Source organism: Geotrypetes seraphini, chromosome 2 (assembly GCF_902459505.1).
Source record: "Geotrypetes seraphini chromosome 2, aGeoSer1.1, whole genome shotgun sequence".
Taxonomy (NCBI): domain Eukaryota; kingdom Metazoa; phylum Chordata; class Amphibia; order Gymnophiona; family Dermophiidae; genus Geotrypetes; species Geotrypetes seraphini.
The window spans coordinates 330490814-330514043 of NC_047085.1; the positions used below are offsets into that span (position 1 = coordinate 330490814).

The 23230-nt window shown below is 44.9% G+C and overlaps 1 protein-coding gene across 5 annotated transcripts in view; it reads left to right on the top strand.

Moving 5' to 3' along the window:
- Positions 1 to 22822, top strand: part of SEPTIN7 (septin 7) — a 266147-nt gene extending 243325 nt beyond the window's left edge. For all 5 annotated transcript variants that reach the window (XM_033930201.1, XM_033930198.1, XM_033930199.1 and 2 more), the window contains 2 exons: positions 14044 to 14183; positions 19897 to 22822. In XM_033930201.1, the coding sequence (XP_033786092.1) occupies positions 14044 to 14183; positions 19897 to 19936 (180 nt within the window). In that variant the 3' untranslated portion in view covers positions 19937 to 22822. The remainder of the gene's footprint in view (positions 1 to 14043; positions 14184 to 19896) is intronic.
- The last annotated feature ends 408 nt before the right edge of the window (positions 22823 to 23230 follow it).

The window sequence follows — 23230 nt, forward strand, 5'->3', positions numbered from 1 at the left end:
TCTGTATTTGGGTTCAGTTGATATTTTATTATTTATGGTGTACTCGCACTTTTCACCGCAAGTGTACTAGTTAAAGTGGGATATGGGCCTGGGTCCCCTTCTGTACAGTCCACTTCATTGACCACTAGGCTACTCCAGGGACCTACTTGCTGCTATAAGAGGAATGGCCTTTATATCTGTAGCTGTCATAGAGTTTGGTATGTTTTGTCACTTTTAACTTCTTAAGTAGTCAAGGGGGGGTGCAGTGACCACTGAAGAATTAAGAGGGGGTCATGCTTTTATCTCACCAGTGGTCATCTGGTTAGTTTAGGCATTTTTTTGCACTTGGTTGTTAGTGAAATAGATCTAGCCTAAAATGTTTTATTGTTGACCCTGGATATTTTTACAGTGTTCCATTATTGCAGATAAACGTCCAAATTATAATCCTGCCCATAACATGCCTTTGAGATGTAGAGGAAAAACATGATACAAACAAGTTTCATAAATAGTGATTTGGATTTTTTTTGTGGAAAGATAAAAGTCCATCTTCCAGTTTGTGCCTTTTTTTTTTTTAGACAATTTTTGTTTCAAAAATGAGCCCCAGTATGTTTTATGGCAGCACAATAAATATCTAATATATTTCTACAGGAAGAAAGACAGAAGACTAGATTTGCTAAATGGTTTTCCTTATTTTCAGTAAGGGGGAAAAATCCATGGCATAGGCACCGGAACAGAGGGGGCCACAAGGGCCGTGGCCTCCCCAGAAATTTGCGATCCGGCTTTAATTTTAAATTTTTCTTTAAATCTCCCTTCCTCCCCTCAGTGGGACCCTGCGGCATGATCTCTTCAGCTCTGGCCTCCCCCACACCTGCCCCTCACCTCCCGGTGACTGTTATTTTAAATGTTCCGGCAGCCGCGGCATAGTGTCCTGGAGATGAGCCTTCTGCCATCGGACTGCCCTAGAAGTCTTAATTCAGCAGCTGCCCGCTTAGGCGGGAACAGGAATTAAGACTTCTGGGGCAGGCTGACAGCAGAAGGCTCATTTCCTGGACGCCGTACCAAAGCTGCTGGAACATTTAAAATAACAATGACCCGGGGGGTGGTGTGGGGGGAGTCCAGAACTGAAGAGATCGTGCTGCAGAATCCTGCTGGGGGGCAGAAAGGAAAGAACATACGCTGCACAGCGTGCACGCCATGGGTTTGGGATAGGGGCTTGGGAAGATGGGGAGGACCCGATCGACCGCTCCGTGACAGTGACTCCTTCATTGCAACGATCGCTCCACTGGTGGGGCGACTCTTCAAATCTTTCCAAAGGTTTGCTCTTCCTCACCCCACCCCACAGCAAGGTACTCACCACGGACTCGTCGGAGTACGCTTGGGGAGCCCATCTGGACGGCCTACGCACCCAAGGAATGTGGTCAGCACAAGACCGTCGCTGCCACATCAACGTGCTAGAACTTCGGGCCATCTATCTCGCAGCTGTAACCTTCCAACATCTGCTCCACGACCGAGTGGTTCTCATCCGAACCGACAACCAGGTAGCGATGTACTACGTAAACAAACAAGGGGGGACAGGGTCTTGGCCTCTCTGTCGGGAAGCCCTGCGCCTCTGGAAATGGGCAATCTCCAACAACACCTTCCTCCGAGCGGTGTACATACAAGGAGAACAAAACTGCCTGGCGGACAGACTCAGCCGCCTCCTCCAGCCACACGAGTGGTCACTACACTCTCAGACCCTACGAAGGGTGTTCGAACAGTGGGGGACACCTCAAATAGACCTGTTCGCGTCCCCTCACAACCACAAGCTGCCTCTCTTCTGCTCCCGGATATACTCCCCGGACCGACTCGAGGCCGACGCCTTCCTCCTCGACTGGGAGGGAAGGTTCCTGTACGCGTTCCCGCCGTTTCCTCTAATACTGCGGACGCTTGTCCACCTGAAAACAGTACAAGCCACCCTGATCCTGATTGCCCCTCGCTGGCCTCGCCAGCCGTGGTTTTCCCTTCTACTTCAACTCAGTGTCAGAGATCCACTGCCTCTGCCTCTGTTTCCCTCTCTACTGTCACAGGGTCAGGGTTCACTGTTACATCCCAATCTTCAATCTCTTCATCTGAATGCTTGGTTTCTCTCCCCCTGACTGCTCTCCCCGTGTCTCAATCAGTCAAGGAGATATTGGAGGCCTCTAGAAAAACCTCGACGAGAACCTGCTACTCCCAAAAGTGGACCAGATTCTCAACCTGGTGCTCCTCCCACAGCCAGGACCCGGTGTCGGCCCCCGTCCCCCTGGTCCTTGACTATCTACTTCAACTATCTCACTCCGGCCTAAAGACCAACTCCATTCGAGTACACCTCAGTGCGATTGCGGCCTTTCATCAGTCCCTGGAAGGGAAAGCCCTCTCGCTCCATCCCTTAGTCACTCGCTTCATGAAGGGTCTGCTGAACGTCCACCCCCCTCTCAAACCTCCCCCGGTGGTTTGGGACCTTAACGTGGTTCTGGCTCAACTAATGAAACCCCCATTTGAGCCAGTAGACAAATGCCATCCAAAATTCCTCACTTGGAAGGTAATTTTCTTACTCACGCTCACGTCCGCACGGCGGATTAGTGAGCTACAAGCGCTGGTAGCGGATCCACCCTTCACGGTATTCCATCACGACAAGGTGGTACTCCGCACCCATCCAAAGTTCCTACCTAAAGTAGTGTCTGATTTCCATCTCAATCAGTCCATCGTCCTACCCGTGTTTTTTCCCAAGCCCCACTCTCACCCCGGAGAAGTGGCGCTCCACACTCTTGACTGCAAAAGAGCGTTGGCCTTTTACCTCCAACGCACTCAGCCACACCGGAAAGTCCCACAACTGTTTCTGTCCTTCGACCCAAACCGGTTAGGCCACCCAGTTTCCAAACGCACCTTGTCCAACTGGTTGGCCGATTGCATCTCCTTTTGCTACGCTCAGGCTGGTCTCGCGCTGCATGGTCGAGTAACGGGACACAAAGTCCGAGCGATGGCAGCCTCCGTAGCGTTCCTCAGGTCCACACCTATCGAGGAAATCTGCAAGGCTGCCACGTGGTCTTCGGTTCATACCTTCACCTCCCACTACTGTCTGGACTCCCTGTCCAGAAGCGATGGCCGGTTCGGCCAATCGGTATTGCGAAATCTATTTGCTTAAATTGCCAACTTCCCTCCATCCCTCTTCAGTAAGCTTGGAGGTCACCCACATGTGAGAATATCATGCCTGCTTGTCCTGGGATAAAGCACAGTTACTTACCGTAACAGGTGTTATCCAGGGACAGCAGGCATATATTCTCACAACCCGCCCACCTCCCCAAGGTTGGCTTCTTGGCTAGTTAAGTGAACTGGAGACCACGAGGGGATGCACCCCCTAGTGGAGCAGGAAGGCACGCATGCGTGGAGCAGCAGAGCAAACTTAAAATCTTCAATCAAGTTTGCTTGAAAATGCTTCCGCATCGGGGCTCCGTAGATGACGTCACCCACATGTGAGAATATATGCCTGCTGTCCCTGGATAACACCTGTTACGGTAAGTAACTGTGCTATAAAGGCTGTTTGATCTGATGACTGAAATTACTGAATTGTTATGAAGAAATAATTCATAAGCATTACATGTATCATTTGTAAACAAATCATTTTATTCAACATTCAGAGGGCTGTTCAAAAAGTATCAGACCTTACTTTTTTTTTGCGTAAATAAATAAAGCTAGGGAGACATGGTTTGGTGCATGTATGTAGGTGACCCTAATGCGCATGCTTGAATTTTTTCCCACCCACAGAAGCTGTCAGTCGTCAGCAGACTGCCAATGAGTGAGGAAGTGTAAGTGAGCGCCATCGGATTTTTGTTTTTGACAGAAAAAGTTGAACAATGCTATTGCATTAAATTTTGTATAAAGCTTGGCGATTCCCAAGTGGAAACGATCTGCAAGATTCAACAGGCCACACAGATAAAGGAGTGGTACAATCACTTCAGAGATGGCCGCACATCAGTGGAGAGTAAAGCACATCAATGGAGAGTGAAGCACATTCTGGTAGGCCATCAACATCCAGAAATGAGATAATCAATGACCAAGTGAGGTTCCTGATGATGCAGGATCGTCGAATCACAATCAGAGAACTTGCAGACAAGGCGAGCATCAGCGTTGGATTTTAACTGATGATTTGGGCTTCAGGAGAATTTCAGCGAAGTTCGTGCCGAAGCTTCTAACGATCGAGCAGAAGCAACTCCATTTGGAGATTGTACAGGACATGCTGGAGACTGTAAACAGTGATCCCAACTTCCTCAGCACAGTGATCACTGGCCAAGGCCAACATACCCGAGGCCAAAAAAAGCAAGGCAGGTCTGCAGCAATGTCAAAGTCATTCTGATGTCTTCTTTGACTCCAGTGACTTGGTTCATCACAAGTACACACCACAAGGCACACCATCACCAAGGGGTACTACAAGAGATTCTGCGTCGCCTGCAAACGGCCGGACCTGTGGGCAGCGGGCAATTGGCAGCTCCATCACGATCCAATGCACCTTCCCATTCTTCATATTTGATATGAAGTTTCCTGGCCAAACACAACACACCTGTGATTCTTCAGGCTCCCTACTCTCCCGACATGGCTCCATGTGACTTCTGACTTTTCCCCAAGCTGAAAATGCCCCTTAAAGGGATTTCAGTCAATAAAAGACATCATGCAGAATGCAGTGGACCAGTTGCGAGCAATCTCAAGAGGCGTTGCAGTGCTGCTTCCGACAGTGGCAGAACTGTTGGAAGAAGTGTTTGGCAGCCCAAGGGGTCTACTTTGAAGGAGATTAGTATAAGATTGTTGTATGTAAATACGAGTGTGTTTTATGAATAAAGGTCTGATACTTTTTGAACGGCCTTGTATGTACAACATATTTAGCATTGCAGTTGTAAGTGTGATTTCTTTGGTAGTATAACTGTACCACTGTAATTACTTGTTATCAACACCGTTAGCTGCTAACATGCTATTTGTAGCTGTCAGTCATTGATGTACACAGGGTTTAGGAAGTGTATGAAAGAATCAAAAAAGAGTTAAAAACCCCTGTTTTAGGGATGTCATTTCTCCAGAATATTTGGTCTGATCTGGTCCATTTTTGTCTTGATGTCTCTTCCCAGGTTCTTCTTCCAAGCCAAATTTGGGCCTATTTCATTCTGTATTTAGAAAGTCATTTTGCCCCTAGACAGATGGACAAATTCCAGCAGTCTTTGGTTGTGTGTATTCTCTTGTCAATATTCTATTGACTTGGAAAGAATAGAAATGTATTCAGTTCCCATCGTTTTCTTGATTGGTTTGTGTGGGCGCTGATGGTGGGAAAAAGAGACATTCAACAGCTACAGTCATGTGAAAAAATTAGGACACCCCATGAAATATTCAGTTCTTTCTTAAGAAATGTTCACTTGTTGATGTCAAATGAAAAGAAAGTGATGTAATTGCAGGTAAACAACAAAAATTTTCCTTGATTTACTCATGAAACAAAAGATATCCACAAAAATGTGTATTCTAACGGAGGAATAAATTAGGACACCCCCACGTATCCTCCCACTTAAAATGGCTCAAATCACACACAGGTGTATCACATCAGGTGCACATAATTTGAAAATCGTTACTCAGCATTTTGAAGGAGGTTTACCTTACTTAAACCTCAGACATTTAGTTTGCTACCGTGAGAGTGAACACCATGGTGAGATCAAAAGAGCTAGCTGAGGGCTTCAGAAAGAAGATTGTAGCAGCTTATAAGTCTGTTAAGGGATTTTAAAAGATCTCAAAAGAATTTGACATTAGCCATTCCATGGTCTGGAAAATAGTGTACAAATGGAGGATTTTCCAAACAACATGCCCAGGTCTGGCCGTCCAAACAAGTTGACCCCCAGAGCAGACCTCAAGATGCTAAAAGAAGTCTCCAAAAACCCTAAAATATCATCATGGGGCCTTGCTATTGTTGATGCGAAGTGCCTCTACCATCAGAAAGAGACTGCACAAATTTAACTTGCATGGAAGATGATGAGTCTAAAATCGAATTATTTGGACACCAGAAAAGAGGACATTCCAAAAAAAGAATCTCAAACCAATTGTGAAGCATGGAGGTGGGAGTGTCATGGTTTGGGGATGCTTTGCTACAGCAGGACCTGGCCAGCTCACCATCATAGAATCCACCATGAATTCTACCGTGTATCAGAGGGTGCTTGAGGAACACATGAGACAATCTGTAAGAAAATTAAAGCTGAAGCGGAATTGGGCCCTGCAACACGGCAGTGACCCAAAACATACTAGTAAATCCACCAAGGACTGGCTGAAAACTAAGAAATGGAGAGTCCTGGAGTGGCCGAGTGAAAAGCTCTAATCTTAATCCCATTGAGATGCTGTGGGGTTATCATTCTTTCATTATTAACATAAGAACATAAGCAGTGCCTCTGCCGGGTCAGACCACAGGTCATGACCTGCCTGAATCACCAGAAGGGGCCCCCTTGCCCCCTAGGTATCTCATCGAAGTCCTATCTTCCCATCAAAGTCCTAACCCTCCAGCCATTCACCTACACGACCTGGTGAGCTGTCTATACTTATGCAACACCCCAGCACCTCCCTCAGTACCCCACGATCCCCTTTTCCCTCAGGAATCCGTCCAATCCCTGTTTGAATCCCTGTACTGTACTCTGCCGGATCACTTCCTCCGGGAGCGCATTCCATGTGTCCACGACCCTTTGGGTGAAGAAAAACTTCCTTGCATTTGATTTGAACCTATCCCCCTTCAGTTTCTCTGAGTGCCCCCTCGTACCTGTCATCCCTTTTAGTCTGAAGAACCTGTCCCTGTCCACCTTCTCTATGCCCCTAAGTATTTTGAAGGTCTCTATCATATCCTCCCTGAGCCTCCTCTTCTCCAGAGAGAAGAGCCCCAGTTTATCCAGCCTCTCGGCGTATGGGCAGTTTTCCAGCCCTCTTACCAGTTTCGTTGCCCTCCTTTGGACTTTCTCAAGAACTGCCATGTCCTTCTTGAGGTGCGGCGACCAATATTGAACGCAGTATTCCAGATGTGGGCGCACCATCGCTCGATACAGCGGCATGATGACTTCCCGCGTCCTGGATGTTATGCCCCTCTTGATGATGCCCAGCATCCTGTTGGCTTTCTTCGAGGCTGCTGCACACTGTGCGGATGGTTTCATGGATGGATCCACTAGCACACCCAAGACTCTCTCAAGTCCAGTGTCTCCCAGCAGTCCCCCTCCCATTTTGTACTCGAACAACGGGTTCTTTTTCCCTATGTGCATGACCTTGCATTTGTCTACGTTAAAGCGCATTTGCCATTTGTTTGCCCAGTCCTCCAGCTTATCAAGGTCCCTTTGCAGTTCCTCACACTCCTCCCTGGTCCTAACTCTGGCGCAGAGTTTGGTATTGTCTGCAAATTTTATAACCTCACACTTTGCCTCCGTTTCCAGGTCATTGATAAATATGTTGAAGAGTAGCGGTTCCAGCACCGATCCCTGTGGCACACCGCTCGTGACTCCCCTCCAGTCAGAATATTGGCCCTTTACTCCGACCCTCTGTAGTCTACCTGACAACCAGTGCTTGATCCATCTGTGTACATCCCCGCCCACCCCGTGGTTCCACAGCTTCCTAAGCAGCCTTTCATGTGGCACCTTGTCAAAGGCCTTTTGAAAGTCGAGGTAAATGATGTCTATGGGTTCCCCTTTGTCCATCTGACTGCTTATTCCCTCAAAGAAGTACAGAAGGTTTGTCAGGCACGACCTTCCCTTACAGAATCCGTGCTGGCTTAGCCGCAGTAGGCCATTTTTCTCGATGTGCTCGCAAATGCTGTCCTTGATCATTGCTTCCACCATCTTCCCTATAACTGAAGTCAGGCTCACCGGCCTGTAGTTCCCGGGGTCACCTCTCGATCCCTTCTTAAAGATAGGTGTGACATTCGACAGTTTCCAGTCCTCTGGTACCTCTCCAGTTGTCAAGGATAGGTTGCAAACATGCTGGATTGCGCCCGCTATTTCCTGTCTTAGTTCCTTTAGAACCCTTGGGTGGATCCCGTCCGGTCCCGGTGATTTGCCGCTTTTTAACCTGTCAATCTGTTTGAGGACATCCTCCCGACTTACCTCTATATGCCCCAATTTTTCGGCCTGCTCCCCACTCATGAGCTCCTCTGAATCCGGTATATTGGACGTGTCCTCGCTCGTGAAGACCGACGAGAAGAACGTGTTCAACCTCTCAGCTACCTCTTTATCCTCCTTAATCACTCCCTTCCTATCCCCATCGTCCAATGGCCCCACCTCCTCTCTCACTGGTTGCTTCCCCTTTACGTAACTGAAGAATGCCTTGAAGTTTTTCGCCTCCCTGGCCAGCCCTTCCTCGTATTTCCCTTTTGCTTTTCTAACCTCTCGGTGGCATTCCTTTTGGCATTTCCTGTGCTCCTGGTGGTTTTCCTCCGTTTGATCCCTCTTCCATTTCCGGAAGGACACTTTCTTGTCACTGATTGCCCTCTTTACTTCAGGTGTCATCTAAACCTGGTCTTTTGACTGCTTGTTCTTGCGGCCTTTCCTGAAACTGGGAATGTACAATTTTTGCGCTTCCTGCAGGGTGTCCCTGAGAAGGGTCCATGCGCTTCCTACAGTCTCCATCCTAAAGCCGTTCCTGAGCTTCCTCCCCACCATTTTCCTCATAGGAACATAGTTCCCTTTCCTGAAGTTGAGCACAGTTGATGCGGTCCTCCCCACTATGGGTGACCCCCTTTCTAATGTGAATCTGATCACGTTGTGATCACTGTTGCCTAGTGTTCCTCCCACCTCTACCCCTCTTGCAGGCCCCCCTAATCCGTTAAGGATGAGGTCAAGAGTAGCACCCCCTCGCGTCGGTTCCTTGACTAGTTGCTCCATGAAGCAGTCCCTCACAGCTTCTACGAATCCTGTTTCCTTCGTGGAGTTGGAGTGACCCGTACTCCAGTCTATCCCTGGGTAGTTGAAGTCCCCCATCACTGTTACACTTCCAGTCCTGCATTCCTGCCTCAGTTCTGCTTCCAAGTCGTGTCCTATTGTTTCTGACGCACCAGGTGGGCGATAGTACAGCCCCAGCTTTGTCTGCACTCTTCTTTCCCGGCAATTTGACCCATAGCGATTCCAGCTCCTCTGCCTTTGTTGCCGTATCAATCCCAATCGAGTAGATATAGTCCTTTATATAGAGCGCTATGCCTCCCCCCTTCTTGTGGGTCCTGCCCCTCCTGTAGAGCTTGTACCCTGGCAGCGCCACATCCCATTGATTTTCCTCTGTCCACCAGGTTTCTGTAATTCCTATTATATCCAGGTCCTCCCCCTTGGCCATGACTTCCAGTTCACCCATCTTAGCTATGAGGCTTCTTGCATTTGCGTATAAGCACTATAGGTCCCGGTGTTTGTCCTCCCCCTCTGCCTTTACCTGGGCCGCTTTCCCTTGAGTCTCAGGCCGTTTTCCCGCTCCCGGTGCCTCCACCTCTGCCTTTACCTGGGCCTCCTTCCCTTGGGTCTCGGGCCGTTTTCCCTCTCCCGGTGCCCCTGCTGTGCCCTCCGCCTTTACCCTAGCAACTCTCTTCCTCCCCATGTCCCCTCCACCCCACCTCCCCGCTTTTCCCCGGGGAATACCAGCCCCCTCCCGTGCTATCGTCCCATGAGCCTTGGTTTGATCCCCCTTGCCTTGTGGCTCCCCTTTGCCCTGTGACTCCACCTTATTGCCTTCTGCTTGCACCCTGGTGCCATCTCGTTTCCCTGAATCCCCTGTTTTCCCTTTCCCCTTAGGCTTCTCCCAGCAAGTTGCTGTTACCTGGTGTTTCCTTCGCTGTCTGATCACGAGTTCCATCGGACCCCCGTCCTCCTCCCTGCAGTCAGCCCTTTCAGCATCTTTTCTGGATACTGCTGTCCGAAGCGTCATCAGGTCAGCTGTCGGCTTTCCCCCTCTCCGTAGTTTAAAGCCCTCTCGATCTCTTTCTTAACGTTGGCTGCTAGTATTCTTGTTCCCGCCGTGCTCAGGTGCAGGCCATCCCGCCTGTAGAGCTTGCTCTTTCCCCAGAAGGACGACCAGTTCCTCACAAAGTGGAAGCCCTCCTCCTTGCACCACCACCTCAGCCACGCATTCACCTCCTGGAGCTCGGCCTGCCTCCTTGCATCTGCCCTCGGGACTGGCAGGATCTCCGAGAATGCTATCCTCTGTGTCCTCCGTTTCAGCTTCCTTCCCAGGACCCTGAACTGGTCTGTTAGCGCAGGCATGCTGAAATTCCTCCGGCTCACATCATTTGTTCCAACGTGAACAATTACTGCTGTCTCCTCCGTTTCGGCTCCGTCCAAGATCCTCTCGATTCTGTCTGCAGTGTCCTTTGTCCTGACCCCTGGGAGACAAGTCACCAGCCGGTCCTCTCGACCTCCCACAACAATTGCAGTCTCCCACAACAATTGCAGACTTTCCCTTCCTCAAGAGCCTCCTCTGCCTCAGGTCCGTGTCCATGGTGAATCTCGGCGCTCCTCCCTCGGGGTCCTTGGCCTCCTCTGCCCTCCTGGCCTCTCCACTGGCCTCACCACTAGGTCCATCCTCCGGTGGGTCCTGGCTCTCGTCTGGTGACACCTGTCTGAGCTGCTGCTGGTTCTGCTTCTCGACCCTCCTGTAGCTCTCCTCAATGAATCTCTCAAGGTCCCTCACCTGATCTTCAATGAAGCTGTTTCTGTCTGGATCCTCAGACGCCTGGCATGGCTCCTCTGAAGCGAGCAGCCCCTCCAGGTCCTGAACTCTGGCCTGCAATCTCGCGACCTCATACTTTAGGCCTTCCAGCTCCCGGCCGCGCGCCGTTGGCTCCCCCCCCTTTTAAGGGGGAGTCCGGGCGCCCGACGCTACTGGTGCCTCGCTGGGGGTGGGAGGAGCTTCCTCTCGCCGCTGCCCCTCACCACGTGTCCACCGCTCTCTCCCCTTACTGGTGCCTGCTGCCTCCCGACTCGGCCCCCAAGTAAGTTCCTGCTCTGCTAACCTCCTCTGCCGCTTCTCCTGCTAGTGCCCTCTGCCTCCCGACTTCGGCTCAAGCAAGTGCTTTAGCACCGCGGTTCTCCTCCTTTTAAGGGGGAGTCCGGACGCCCGACGCTACTGGTGCCTCACTGGGGGTGGGCGGAGCTTCCTCTCGCCGCTGCCCCTCACCACGTGTCCACCGCTCTCTCCCCTTACTGGTGCCTGCTGCCTCCCGACTCGGCCCCCAAGTAAGTTCCTGCTCTGCTAACCTCCTCTGCCGCTTCTCCTGCTTGTGCCCTCTGCCTCCCGACTTCGGCTCAAGCAAGTGCCTTAGCGCCGCGGTTCTCCTCCTTTTAAGGGAGTGTCCGGGCGCCCGACGCTACTGGTGCCTCGCTGGGGGTGGGCGGAGCTTCCTCTCGCCGCTGCCCCTCACCACGTGTCCACCGCTCTCTCCCCTTACTGGTGCCTGCTGCCTCCCGACTCGGCCCCCAAGTAAGTTCCTGCTCTGCTAACCTCCTCTGCCGCTTCTCCTCCTTGTGCCCTCTGCCTCCCGACTTCGGCTCAAGCAAGAGAGATTTGCCTGCACTGCCGCCTTGGTTTGCAAATCTCTCTCATGCATGTTCATTGTGGATATCCTGAAAACCTGGCCTGCTAGTAGATCTCGAGGACCGGACTTGGGCAGCCCTGACTTAGATGATGCAATTCGCTCACTTATCGATAAAATCGCACCAGTCATCATTTGCACCATCTCCTCTTTAAAAAAAAAACAAACCCAAAAATAGAGGAACCCTTGATTCAACTCAAAACTGGCTCTTCTGAAGCATCAGCTACAGTCGCTTGAACGTAAATGGCGTTCTAATCTTTCTTTATCAAATCTTTACAAATATAAGGAGCATTCGCCATTCGCAATTTTCTTTTTTTTTCTAAAATATTTTTATTCATTTTAAAACCAACAATAAGTGCAACATATTGTCCAAACATTTTACATTTTAAACAGCACTTAATTCAATCATAATAAATACATGTCCCTTCCCCCCCCCTTTATACCACTTAGAAACTAAGAAACTGTCAAGAAAGACCACAAATGATCTAGACACAAAAACTGCAATCAAACAATAAATTAAAGGTATATTCCCACCCCCCTCCCTCCCACCCTGGACGCATATTCGCAATTTTCAAAAAACAATGAGTGCCCGGCTGTGAATTTGAGGAACAGTACTTGTTAAATAGTGAAACTGCAACTACCCTTCAAAATCTAGTTGACGGGACAGTACTGGCTACAGTGGTTCTCATTACAGGAGCTCACAAATCTCTCTGCTTTTTTGGGCTACTTTTTTGGCCGATTCTGGACCGCCTATTGCTGAGGGGTTTTTTCATTGGTTCAGCTGCAGCACAACAGGCCAATTACAAACGACCTTAGAACTCTGAGGTTGTTTGTGATTGGTCCATTGTGCCCTAGCTGACTCAAATCGAAAAGAAGTTGGACACTACAGCACAGGAGTTAAGAGCTCAGAGGAGCGTCTGTTGCTCAGTATAGGGTGATTTTGTGGTACGATTGGTTATATTTCTGTGCTCAGGGATTTTCAAAAAGAAGAATGTGAACGAGTTTGGGGGGGTTATGGTTGATATTACAGGGAAAAGGGTGTATGAATTTGTCGGTCAATCTTAATGTTAGCACATAGAGCCTTCATATCTTTCTAATTTGGTGCTATTCTACACCCCAAAGTGTTTATTACGATCTCTTAATGACAATAGGGTAGTTGTTCCTCATATTTCGAGGGCACATCTTGCATCGACTAGAGATTGTGCATTTTTTTATTTGGTTCCACAGTTATGGAATAGTCTGCCCATAGACTTAAGAAAAGACGAATCGTATATAAATTTAAAAAGACATTTAAAAGCACATTTTTTCCAACTGGCTTTCTCAACTTAGAACAGAGTTTGGGACTGTGATTTGTGTTTTATTGTTTTACTATTAGAATTGTTACTGTTGAGATATTTGCTATGATATTTTATGGAAAAAAAAACAAACTAACAACTTTTTATTTTTTGTTCTTAATCTTTCCTTTTCTATTTTTAATGGAGTTCTTTTCTTGTTGAATATGAATTGTGTATTGTAGCCCACTTTGATTCTTTTAGGCTATTATGCAGTATATAAATTTCTTAATAAACATAAACTACTGTACTTGTACATATTTTAAAAATAGGTATGTTGACTTCCACCTGTTGTTGTTTCTCTATCCTTTCAACACAGAAAAAGTGTTGTGATTGGACTTGAAGTGTGCTGTTTTAATATTTACAAAAAATACATTTCAAGGTCAGCCCTATATTTAGTGAGGTGTTCCCAGATAAGTCGTCTTCTTGCCAGGATAGCTGGGCATGCTGTAGAGGCAGGATTTAGCCCATGGAGAGGAGTTTTGGCCATTGCTCCTGGATGACATCTAACAACCAGAGGATTCGCTGCAGTGAGTGAGCTGAAATTAGCAGAGGGATATAAAAATGAAGAATAGTTGGAACCTCAGCAAATTGTGCATGAAAGCTTACATTGCAGCAGCCCAGTGGCAGTTAGTTCCTATTTACAGGAATCCCAAAGGAGCAGAAAAACTCTTGAACCAAAAGAACAAATAATTTCATAACCATATTGGAAAGAGATCTAGACGAATACAGTACATTTTAGGAAACACCTCTCATCTATCTCCTGCCTTCAACAGTTACAAAAAAATATGAGGGCCATTTAATAAAAAAGCTAAGCTCCAGCCTTGACAGGCAACCTTTACTGGAAAATTCCTCAACAATTATTAGCAGTTATTGCCCTAATAGTCCCCCCTCCCTCTCCCCCCTTTTACTAAACCATGATAGCGGTTATTAGCGAAGGGAGCCGCGCTGAATGATCTGTGCTGCTCCTGAAGCTCAGAGTTCCTATGAGTGTAGGGAGCAGCAAGGAGCATTCAGCGCGGCTCCCTGCGCTAATAACCGCTATTACAGTTTAGTAAAAGGGGGGTAAAATGTCTCCTAGACTTTTAACCACAGTTATATCTGTATATGAAATGCATTAAACATAGTGTTATACTGTAATATATTTTGTTACAGCTTCAGCGACGTCATGAGCAAATGAAAAAGAATTTAGAAGCACAGCATAAGGAATTAGAAGAAAAACGTCGCCAATTTGAAGATGAAAAATCAAACTGGGAGGCTCAACAACGTATTTTGGAGCAGCAAAATTCTTCCAGGTAATTAAGTTTCATATTTCTCGCTCCATAAAATGCACTTTTTCCACCCCCAAAAAGGGGATGGTAAAGTGGGTGCATCTTATGGAGCGAGTATACCACCCCCAGTACTTTTTTTAAAAAATTACAGCGGTCCAGGCAGGCAGACAGACACCTCCCCCAAACGGGTACCTTTTTTTTCTAAGTTCTGCACAGCGCTGTATCTCCTGCCCTTCCCTCGCTGGACGGATGCCTCCATGCCTTGCAGTTGAGTGAAGCACAACGTAGGCGCGAGCTTTTCACCACCTGTCTGGTCCTGCGATGCTCACTGAATGTGAGCTAAGAGGAAATTAACAGATTAGTTGGGATAACAAACTATTAACCTATTTTCTAGTGGAATAGGTGTGTCATTCTGGACAAACAGGTAATTTTCCAATAGCCGCAAGCCTTGCAGAAGGAATCCATTCTGTATTTTTTTTGTTTGTTTGTTTGTGTGTCCCTCCAACTTCACAGAGGGCTCTATTGTCTCCTACATTTTTTTCCCCTTTTTGCACATGAGCCTGAAGGTGTGTTTCTGTTCTGCTCTGTCTTTTTCTTTATTTTAGTCGGGGTATTTTTGGCTGTTTCTTCAGTTTTTGGTCAAAGAGTTTCCCTGTTCAAGGGTGCAGCTCTGCCTGCATGGAGAAGAAGCAGACTGCAGTCTGCAGATGACAGGCAAATCCCTTGTGGTACCTGTTAACCAGCCTGCACAAGCATTTTTGGAGCTTGGAGTCATCTTTGTGTAGCTTGTTCACCTGTTTGCAAGAGTTCAAGCACAGACATTTAGGCTTCCATCGGAGGCTCAGTGGTGTCTTGCAGGGTACCGGCTACGTTTTGCCTTTCCCCTTTCATTTTGTCTGTCGCAGTTTGCAGGGGAGGAGGCTTAGTCAGATGCCGGTCAGACTGGCAGCCCAAAAATAAAGTGCTAGAAGGATGTTTTCTCTGAGGCAATGATCTCTTCTCCCTGATCCAGCTATCTTTGATGTTGAGGCAGGCTGCAGCACCTTGCCAGCACAGATCACACTGAGTAAGATAGGGGGGGGGCTGCAAATGTGTATTTTCCTGTGTGTTCTTCTACCTCTAAAATCTTTAAATCACTGTGTTTTAGTTTTAGCAGGTTTTTTTAAAGCTTGGTTGTTTTTTTTAGCACCAAAATGCTTGCGGCAGCTATCTTGGATTTTTTTTGCCAATTTTTTTTCAAAGTTCTCCAAAAGCTACAAATCACCTCATTTTGCCTCAAAGCTGGCTGGGATAGAATCCTCAGACTCTTTTGTCCCTATTTAATGCCAGAGTTGCATGCTCAAAGAGCGTCCATGCGCCATGTGCTGCACAGCATGTGAAGGGGAGGCAGGAACATCTGGCTTAGCCTCTCCTTTGCGCTCTAGGGCTGTAGAAAGGGCGGTAAGCCCCTTGGTTCAGGCCATTTTTATTGCTGGCCTTTGGAACAGTGGTTGTCCTGCGTGGCGGCAGCAGAGCCCAAGAGACACAAGCTGTATTCCTCCTCTGGAGACTCAGCACTGCCTAGTACAGCTTTTCTCCAGAATTTGTTAATTTGATGTGGGAAAACCTTTCAGGAGAGCCATCCTTCTAAGGAGAAGTCTGGCAGTGCTTCAGACACCACACGAGGGCCAAGTGGCTCCCAGTGTGCATTTACTTTGCCAGCTGCCTCTAACCAGGGTCTGGAAGACCTTTCTGAGGTTGATACAGACAATGATGATTCTCCTACTATGCCACTGATGTCTGAGGACCAGCCCTCCCTGTCAGGGGATACAGGAGCACAGTCTGTCGCTTTAGAGCCTTTTATGGCTCTTGGTACCATAGATGATCCTGCAGTTCTGTGATTATTTAAACCCTCTGCTCTCTTGGACCTGATCACCGATTCACTTCGGGAGTTAAACTTGGACTTCCAGCAGGTCCCTTCTACTTCCTCCTCTATTATGAGTAGTGTGAGAGCTCAGTCTTCTGCCTTTCCCTGGAATCCAGACATTAATCTTTTGGTCATGGAGCATAAGGATGCTCCAAAGGGGCCCCTTAAGGTTGCAAGAACTATGGCTTAGCTGTATCTTCTGGCACAGGAGTGTCGCCAGTTATTTGCCCAACCTAAGGTGGATTCCTTAGTGAAACAGGTTACTAAATGCACCGCCCTTCCAAGCGAAGGTGGAATGGTGTTAAGGGATATCCAGGATCGCCGAGTGGATGTGGCTCTCAGGCTTTTAAAGGCTTTAACTTCGGGTATCAAGGCTGCCTCTACGGCATCCTTTGTAATCCATGCCTGCCATACCAGGTTACAGACTCTAGCGTGAAGTCGATGACGACCAGATGGCCCAGCTCCTTCTGACAGGAGTGGATTATGTGGCTGATACTCTATAAGACAACATTATGATATTGAGCAAGGCTTCATCTTGCTCAATCTCTGCCCACAAAATGCTCTGGATATTGCAGTGGGCTGGAGATTCTACCTCCAAAGCTACCCTCAGCAGACTCCCTTTCAAAGGGCAGTTGTTATTCAGTCAGTTGTTATTCAGGAAGAGTCTGGACCAGAGTGGTTGATCGTCGTCCAAAATCTTTGCCTAATAGCAGACTCAGAACCTCTAGAGCAGTGATTATTAACCTTTTTTGAGTCATGGACCCCCCCTTCCCCAGAAATAATCACATAAACACAACTTTGCATGCAATGAATATAATGTACTTTATTTATTGAGATTTGATTGTCTCATACACATGGCATACACAAAGTATTATTAAACTTTAAAGTAAACAATCAAAAAAAACCTCCACTCCTTTTTTTTATGCTAAAAGTAATGGATACTCATAATTATGAAATACAATCCTCTTGTGAAAATTAAAACAGATCTACTACTGCTACGTTTTCTACTACCATTAGTACTACATCTACTCTCGTTATCTGCAAGAAAAATCAACAGTACTGGGCTGTATAGTGAATATAAATGTTAGCTTTTCTTCGTTCTACTCCTATTGATGAAATCTGCAAACCTGGTCCTCGGTTCATACTTTCACCTCAAATTACTGTCTGGAATTTTTTTCCGGATGGGATGGGAGCTTCGGCAAAACTGTATTACAAAATTTATTTTCCTAAAAGGCCAACACTCCCACCATCCTATTCTGGTTAGCTTGGAGGTCACCCGCATGCTGCCTGCTTGTCCTGGGATAAAGCACAGTTACTTACCATAACAGGTGTTATCCAGGGACAGTAGGCAGTTATTCTCACAACCCACCCACATGCGCGGTGCGGTCGGTCACGAGCTTTAGTTCTTAAAGTGGCAATGAACTTGGGACCTTCCCATACCGGGGCTCTGTGGATGATGTCACCCACATGTGAGAATATCTGCCTGCTGTCCCTGGATAACACCTGTTATGGTAAGTAACTATGCTGTCTCCCTGATTCAGCAGGTGATTAAATGCTCAGCTAGCCCAACGAGGTGGCTTATTTTGTTTTCAGGGCTTGGCATGGCTGATGGTTCTGTGTGTAAGGCTGCAGACCCTCCGCAGCCTCAGAAATGCATTCTTCTGTCATCTCAAGGTGACTGCATCCTAGGAGCCGGAAACCTTCGCAGACTTTATGGCATATTTGTGGAATGCATCTCACAGTCCCACTCTTCCTCTGCTTTGTCTCTTAAGTGGCATTGCTGCTATAGGCATGTCTTCCTCTCAATCCGCAGCTGTTTCAGTGTTGCCTGATCCTGTTCTGGGTGATCCTTAGAATGGCGATAGTTTTCTGGCCCTTTCTGCTCCAGCACAGATCTTCCAGGCACAGGAGTTCAGGGACTGTGTTCTGGCTCCTCAGAGTCCTTGAGAGCAGCTTTGCCAGATCTTATATCTGAGTCTCTACATTAGTTGAATTTGGTCTCTTAGCAGGCTCTGTCCACTTTTTCCTCCTGGCTTTGTGGAGTGTGCTCCCATTCTTCCGCCTTTCCCTGGCACCCTGCTATGTATGACCTTTTTAATCTCAAAGCAGTATGTCTTTCTGAAAGGAGTTCTTAAGATAATGTGGACAATGTTTGCTTTCATCTGCTAGCACAGGAGCTTCTGGGTCAGCGTGGGGTGGATTTTTGAGTTGCGCAGATGGCTTGCAGCACCTTTTCCAGGTCAGGTGGTGTGGTGCTTGCAGGTATGCAGGACTGCCCTGTGGATGTTGTCCTCCAGAGGCTATTACTGCAGCTGCTTTAGGCATTAAGACTGCTTCGGCAGCATCCTTTGTCACTCATGCCTGTTTGTCTCAGCTGAGCCGCTCTGGAGACTGAGGCTGTGGAGCTTCCTCTTCAACTTTTTGGCTTCTTATGCGAGTACTGGCTAAGGTGCTGGCGTACTCCATTTTTGCTTGCAAGATGCTCTGGATCTGACAATGAGTGGCTCATTCCACTTACAAGGTTCCTTTGGTTAAACTTTACTTTAAGGAGTGGGTTTGGTTTGGCAAGGGACTGGACGACTTCATGAATTCTATGGTGGACCATCACCCTATGTCCATGCCTGATAGACCCCAAATCTTTTGGGGTTCTGGTCCTCTGATTTTTCGGTATTTTATCTTTCACACCTTTGGCATTTTTTTCCAAAATCACAAGCCAATGGAGGACAGTGATTAAACACACTAAACTGTAGACATTCTCTGATTTTCTTTGAAAAGACTCAGCCTCATAGTCTTCCTTTATAAATGTTATTTATGGACTTCCCCCCAAGTCTTCCTAATGATCATTTATAAACTTCCAGGTAATTTGTCCAAATGCCTTATAAACCCAGCTATGCTTTTATCACATCCTTAGCAATTTTATTTTATATTGTTTCAAATTTACTATTCAGTTTCTGAAATGTCCTTAGTTCTAGCTTAAACTTGAAAGAGTAAATAACCATTTTCTAATTACCTGATACACTCCATTTGTGATGATTATAAACTTCTGTTGTATCTAGGCTTGATAACTCAGTTGGTTCCCTCAGCGTGATATCTAAACCAGAGACCCTTTGGGAATGCCTAAAAGTCGTAATGCGGGGTAAAATTATTGCACTGGGGCATATGTTCGGAGGGAACGTATGCTTAAGATTAGAGAATTGCGTGATCAGATTTATACACTAGAATGGAATCGTAAGGGTGGGACTCTATCACCTGATAAAGAAGCAAAATTGCAACAACTTAAACTAGATCTTCAGGCGTTAGTTTTGGAGATAAGTGTTAGGCTCCAATGGCTACGCCAGGAATACTTTGAAACAAATAATAGAGCGGGTAGAATCTTGGCCCACAAGCTGAAATAAAGACAACGTCATAATAATATTACTTGTGTACAAGGCCCAACTGGAGATTGTACTACCGTAGGCCAGATTCAGCAAGTTTTTATTAACTTCTATCAAAAACTATATCTGAAGCGTCCTCTAGTTCTAGCTTAAATTTGAAAGAGTAAATAACCATTTTCTAATTACCTGATACACTCCACTTGTGATGATTATAAACATCTGTTGTATCTAGGCTTGATAACTCAGTTGGTTCCTTCAGCATGATATCTAAACCGGAGCATAAAGTGAGTTAATACAGTGGTAGACTAGCCTTTTCTCTTTCTTAAATCAAAACATCGAACATAACTTGTACTAACAGTTTTAACAAAGGTATCTGGTGGGTTGCACATTGGATCTTGATATAGTCTTTGACCCAGATAAGTTTAAAATAGTTACTTTGTTTTTTGTTTATTTGTAGAACTTTGGAGAAGAACAAGAAGAAGGGGAAAATATTTTAAAAGCTTGTACTGATCACCAACTAGCTACTCCGTTGTTAGCATACCAACCTGTACATCAGTGTGTGTTGGATTCATATGACCAATCCTGTGCCAGTTTTTCCCAGAATGGTGGATTTGACAGCTTGATATTTTTTATTCTTGATGGAGATTAAGATACTTTGGATTGTTGAGGGTTTGTATACTTAGACCATCAGCACTGAGTACTTACTTTCCTTTTTTAAATTTTTTTAAGTCTTCATCTTAATGCAAATTATAATTTGTACAATCATGTTCTGGTGGTCAGTGGTCTACAGGATATTCCCAAGTAAAAGGACTCTGAATGGTTTTCAGTGAAGAGAAAAACTGTCATAATGTTACAACCTATGCTTTCCAAATATAACACAAGATTTCCATACAGTGCAGCATTTAGTTTAATTTAGTCTAAAAACATTGAACCTATTTTTTGACACTTCCATTGTTTGAAAATACGTATGGAAAAAGAAACCTATAGGCTTACAAAGCACCTCAGGCTTTTATAACTATTTTGTGTTCGGGAATTTTCTTTGAATATGTGTTTTCATTTAGTGATTTCCTTAGCTTTAATATCATTATTGCTTCATTTTGTTACATTTAAATTAGGTATTTTCCATATATTGACCCTTCTAAAATAAAATGTAGTTTCTCTTTTTATGCAGTAGAAATCAGTAAATAAAGCTGTTTTTGCATATTTTTTTCTCCCCTTTAACTTTCTATTTGTGTGTTATGGTAAATTTTTTTAAAAAGTGCCAATTGGTCATTTCTAGTTAACCTTATCTTAACATCCATCTTAATTGCAAAAGTATATGTATCACAGCCACGCTGAAAACAAAGAGTGGTTGCACAAGGTGTATCAACAGGAGACAGGGTTCAGAGTTACTAGAAAATATTTACATGGTAATAGCAACAAAAAGTGTTTTAAAAATTACAGCCAAGTTAGTCAAAGATCATTATTTCCAAGTATATGAATTTGTGCCATAATAGGCATGCTAATGAGGAGAAATAAAGGGGCAAGGGATACAAAAATGTATATAAATAAATCCAGTTCAAAAATCCCATTGCAGCTCTTTATGACATTGAACAAGTCACTTTATCCTCTTATCTCAGGTACAATCTCAAATTATGAGCTCTCCGGGAACAGGGAAATACCTAGTGTTACTGAATGTAACTCACCTTGAGCTACTACTGAAAAAGGTGTGAGTTTGAATCCAAATAAGGAGATATAGGTTAATAGTATAACTTCAGAATTGTGGTGTTCCAACAGAAATGCCTTTATCAAAGAGAAATTAAATACTTTAAAAATAAATAATAATAATTTTATTTTATATACCGCCATACCCAAAAAGTTCTAGGTGGTTCACAACCATTAATCATAGTACAAACAATGCAAATTGTTGAAATTCAACAAGTTATATGCATACAATATAGGAAAAGTACATACATGCCATATAAAAAGGGTACAAACGATCTTAAAATAATAAAAAGTTATAATGATAAAATATGTTAAGAACCCAGCCTGTTAAATAATTGAGTTTTTATTCTGCTTTCTAAAATCAAGATAAGAAGAGGCATCTAGTACAATTTTGGCAAGCCATGAATTCAGTTTGGCCGCCTGAAAAGAAAAGGTTCTTTCAAAGAACCTTTTATAATGACATAGTTTTAATGAGGGAAAAGAATATAAGTGTATTCTTCAAGAGCTCTTATTATTATAACTCAAAGTAAAGTGAGGGTTGAGATAACATACCAAATACTGTTTTGTAGCAGATGCATGAGTACTTAAAAAAAATCTCTGGATTCCAATGGCAGCCAGTGTAGCTTTTGATAGAAGGGGGTAACATGTTCCCATTTCTTCAGGCTGAAAATAAGACGGACGGCCATATTCTGAACCATCCTCAATTTCCTGATAATGTGCAAGTACTAATTTGTGAGAAGGAAAAAAGGCAAATGGGTAGGAGCATCAAAGATGCAAAGTTCAAAGATGCATATGTGTAGAATGTATAGACTTGAAGGAGTAGCAGAGGATAAACATATGACTTAAGAATCACTCTGTGTAGAAAAAAAAAGGCATCTGAGCAGTAGTTCAAGAAAGCAAATAGCATTAAAACTGTTTTATTTTTATGAAGAGGGTGAAAATGATTAACTGATTAAATCTGTTTAATGTAAATTGCCTATCTATCAGGCATTAGTAAGGCTGTTTTCTTTTAGTGTATAAATCCAAGGAGATCAGAGCAAATGTGATGGGGAGGAGTACTGTAGTGAAGAACAGTGTTTTGATCCACTTACTGAAAGCACAGACTGGTATAGTAAAGATGTCAAATATGTAAAATTAAAGAATGGTTGATATGACCAAATTCCTCATTAGGGCAAAATTGAGAAAATACTAGAAACCATTCATAATTATGAGTATGAAATGAACCAGTTCTTGCTGGCAAGAATGGATGTGTCTAATATGTGGTGGAACAGTGAAATTGCAAATATGCAGCTTAATATTATATACCTGTGAAAGTGACAGTCATTGTAAAAGGCCTTATGAGGAGTGGCCTAGTGGTAGAGCTGTTGCCTCAACACCTGAGGTTGTCACCCTGGGCAAGTCACCTTCATTGCCCCAGATACAAAATAAGTACCTGTATATATATAAACCACTTTGAATGTATAACCACAAAAAAGCGGTATACAAGTCCCATTCCTTTTATCCTTTCTCTTACATGATGTATAAGGGTACTGGTGCTATGTTGTACTGTAAATGCGGATAGGTAAATCTTTGCAGTATTCACACATGCCCAATGACAAAAATAGTGGTAAATGGCAAATTAAAAAAAAAAAATAGTCACAGGATTTAAAAATCAAACAGCAGAAGTAGCTTCTAAAGGTCAATTATATTAATAAAATTAAAATGATGAGTGTTTACATTTACTTTATAAGAATTTCTGTTTGCGTAAAAAATGCTTCTTGGGCTACATTAATTACAACTATTTCTTTCAATACAGACTGTACTAAGAGTTTGAAAAAAAAAGTTTTGCAAGAATATCTTAAGGGTAATAAAATGTTTAAAATAAAACCATGCAGTGTTATATATTTAACCAAGTAAAGACTACCATAAATATGTATGAAAAGCAAAGAAAGTTTACTGACATGAGGCGATGCTGTCAATATATTTAATTGTGACAAAAATGTACTTGTATTTTTTATGTTTGTCCTGCTGATTTACCTTCCACAGCCACTTTTGTTCTAACTGCGATGATAGCCAGTCTGCCTATGTCCATGTGTATCATTTCTGTT